The sequence below is a fragment of the Homalodisca vitripennis genome, chromosome 6 (genome assembly GCF_021130785.1).
Source record: "Homalodisca vitripennis isolate AUS2020 chromosome 6, UT_GWSS_2.1, whole genome shotgun sequence".
Lineage (NCBI taxonomy): Eukaryota > Metazoa > Arthropoda > Insecta > Hemiptera > Cicadellidae > Homalodisca > Homalodisca vitripennis.
The window spans coordinates 73,193,173-73,196,573 of NC_060212.1; the positions used below are offsets into that span (position 1 = coordinate 73,193,173).

General features: G+C 30.5%; 1 protein-coding gene across 1 annotated transcript; it reads left to right on the forward strand.

The window, feature by feature from the left end:
* The first annotated feature begins 1,411 nt into the window (after positions 1–1,411).
* On the forward strand, positions 1,412–3,078 carry LOC124365433. Its single transcript, XM_046821413.1, has 3 exons — positions 1,412–1,929; positions 2,090–2,221; positions 2,983–3,078. Exons 1-3 carry the CDS (start codon positions 1,825–1,827, stop codon positions 3,076–3,078), a joined length of 333 nt encoding a protein of 110 aa, XP_046677369.1. The 5' UTR covers positions 1,412–1,824.
* Positions 3,079–3,401: the final 323 nt, after the last annotated feature.

A 3,401-nucleotide genomic window follows, 5' to 3' on the forward strand; every position in this document is an offset into this window, starting at 1 on the left:
TTTATTATTTTATATATATATATATATATATATATATATTGTATTTATATATATATACATATATATATATATATATATATATATATATATATATATATATAACATATATAATACTGGAAAAAGTAGTAAAATTAGAAAAATCGTACTTTTTTTACTGAAATATTTCCATCTTTCCTTATACAGTATAATCTACTGGGTCACAAAATTATTTTGTTTTGGTTGTGCTTTTCTTTTATCTAGCTTGAGCCAGAGATATAAATTCAATTCTTAATATGTACTAAGCAAATACAAATTCTAAACGCAATAACATTGAATAAAGGTGATAAATAAACTAATTAAGACAATACTACTTCGATTTTTATCTTTGACGTGACAATCTGAAATAATTAATACTTAATCATGAGTACTTACTATGTTTCTTGGCTAAGAGTTGGTAAATCTCATCACTCGTGGGGCTGGAGACATTTCATTTCTGTCTGTCTGCCTGTCCTCAAAATACATCGAAAACTAACTGACCAATCTACTTGAAATGTTGCATTACCATATTAGGCAACTCTGAGTTCGTTGATGGAGCATGTTTCTTCAAGAGGTTTGGTTGAGCGTTAGCAAATAGTTTTGCATTGGTCCTATGGGTAACCATGTTGACGAGAAAATAGCAGAATAAATAAACATGCTGTGCAAAATCATATAACATTTTAATATGTGATGCATTAACGGATACAGCTTAGTCCTATAGTAAGAAGAGATAAATACTAGTGAAAATTCAATATTAAAGCTCGGCCGGTGACAAGATTTGGTTTTAGGGCACTCATGACTTGCAGTACCATTCCTGCCTAGACTTTGCATAGAATAGGCTTCAGCAGAAATGTTGTTCGGTTAAGCTACTTACAGATAAGGTAATTAAATAGTTACTTTTATGCAAAGAAAGCAAAAACGATAAACTAATTTTACAATTGTTTAAAATTTTTATTTACTCACAAAACAGTATAACGCAATATAAATACAATTATATTGAATACTCTTTGGCGAATACATAACATCAGCCTGAATGGACGTCCTGACGGACGAAAATAACTCAAAAGTGCAAGTCACCAGCTATTGCGTTTGTAAACAAGATGATGTCATGCAGCGCACGCGTCCTAGTTGAAAATAATGTTACCATAACACAATAGACCTAAAATTTCTAGCCACAGTTCTTAGCGTGTATAATTGGTACTGTAATTCAACAGAAATAGTAAATCCCTCCCACCATAATTATTTCCTTACGTCAATTAAACGTAAAATACGTTCAAAATCTTTCATATTTACTTTGATTCCGTAAAAATGTACACAATTCAAAAATCATCAACACATGTGCTTTAGACGATAACAAATACATATGATTTTGGTTCATAAAATAACTACTAACTGGACCTATATATGCATAATGGAACCAACCAACAATTTTTGGGAAATTGAGATATCACCGCCATCTTGAAGAGCTTGAAAGAATTTATACCCTGATTTTTTTACTTTAACTGGCTTTGAAACTACAAATGCAAAAAAAAATCATGAAAAAACATCAAATGCTGTATGTCGGATTCAATATTATGAATAAGGGAACCAAGTGGCTTGGTTCTTTGTTTCAAAATTCAGAGACTGGTTTTGTAATATGCATAACAGAACCAACCAACTTGATTCTCTTTGTTGTGTAGTCTTCATCTTGATCAGCTGTTTTGCATACAGGAACCAAGTTTGAAGTTAGATAAACCTGCTTGCAATACAATAATAATAGAGTAACATAAATGATTGTTTTATGTCTGTATTGTGTCTAAGTGTTACAAAATGGATATAAAGAGAAGAACTTTGTTAATTATGGAAATGGCAAAAGTTCAAACCCCTGATTCTTCTGAACCAGATCATGAGCCTACGTTATTGGAAACTGATCAGGTAAGCACATAATTTTTAGGTTAAATAATAGGTTTTTGAGCCTTGACTAATAATTACTTATATTTATAATGAAAATATTGTAATAATAATAAATATACATTAAAATAAGATGAAATTAATATTTTCCAGTAAAATAAATAATTAATTGCCTTTGTTTCAGGAGTCGACAAATATACAACAAGAGCATAGCTATGTCTGCAATGATAGTCCTATATCACATAAACCTACACAGAATGAAGGAGAAAACGGTGTAGATCTCAATGAAATGTTGGAAAATAACATGCCTGATTTGGTAAGTTTAGATTTGGTATAAACTTATCTGAAGGACAGATACAAATTTATTTCGAACATAACCTAGCCTATAACAATAGCTAACAAACTGGCAAAAGTTTAGGGTAGTGGTGTTAATGGCAGAAAGATTTTTTCTACACATTACTTGCAGTATTACGTACCAAAAACTGGCCTAGCCTTTATTTATGAACTTTTGGTATATATGCAGCAGTTGGTACTTGTGGAAAAATCAATATTTTTTACTAATTTCCATGTAAAATTACTTTGCTGAACATGAATATGACGTGTCTTTTTTGTCGGAAAAGTCGTTAAATGTTCCAAGGCAGCAGATTACAATCATTGAAATCTGTACTTTAAGTAGCATTTAAGTGAATTTAACAGCGTTTTTCCGACAAAAAAGACCATTATAATCGTGTTCAGCAAGTAATTTTTACATGGAAAAAATGTTTAAAAATATATATTTTTTCCACAAAGTACCAACTGCTGCATAGTTACCAAACTTTTTTGTTTGGTATTGGATTTTTTTAGTTCCAATACTAGGCCTAAATTAAAATACTAAATAAAAGGTTTCAAAATATCGCCTATTTGCTAATTTTTTCGATTGTCAGCGTGCAAAAGCTGTTAGGTTATATTATTATAATTAGGATTGGTAAGCTACTATTCATGTTCATGACTATCTTATTTAGAAATTATGCCAAAAAATGACAAAATACTTCTTTTAATCTGAACTACTTCAATTTACAACTTTATGTTCTGTTCTAGGATACAAGCTACCTGGATATTTCAAAAATGGAAATTGTGTACGACTTTTCCAAATATTTTCATTTGATACCAGCAAATCACAAGAACCTAGTCTAAACAGATTCAATATTAGATGATGGTGATAGTGTTCAATTATCTGGTGCTATTGAAATTACAGATAATATTGGAAGAATGATGGTAGAAAATGGAACTAACCATGCACCAGATGATCTTAACTCTTTTCATATTGTTCCTCATCTGGAAATGGAAGAGCATGAGGTAAGAAAAAGGAATACAAATTTTAACATACATAAAATTCTTTTCAGGTCCGTAAAAAATCTTCCAGTTATCTGGTAGAGATCTCTTAATGTCTTAAAATTATTGATCGTTTGTAACATATCTTTGCTCCGGCTCTTAGGCTATGGTACTGTCAATGTTGT

Excerpts from the sequence above, each read along its gene's own strand:
- LOC124365433 (XM_046821413.1), top strand. The coding sequence starts at position 1,825 with ATGGATATAAAGAGAAGAACTTTGTTAATTATGGAAATGGCAAAAGTT. Across the intron at positions 1,930-2,089 it reads CGTTATTGGAAACTGATCAG|GAGTCGACAAATATACAACA; the intron begins GTAAGCACATAA and ends CCTTTGTTTCAG. Across the intron at positions 2,222-2,982 it reads AAAATAACATGCCTGATTTG|GATACAAGCTACCTGGATAT; the intron begins GTAAGTTTAGAT and ends GTTCTGTTCTAG.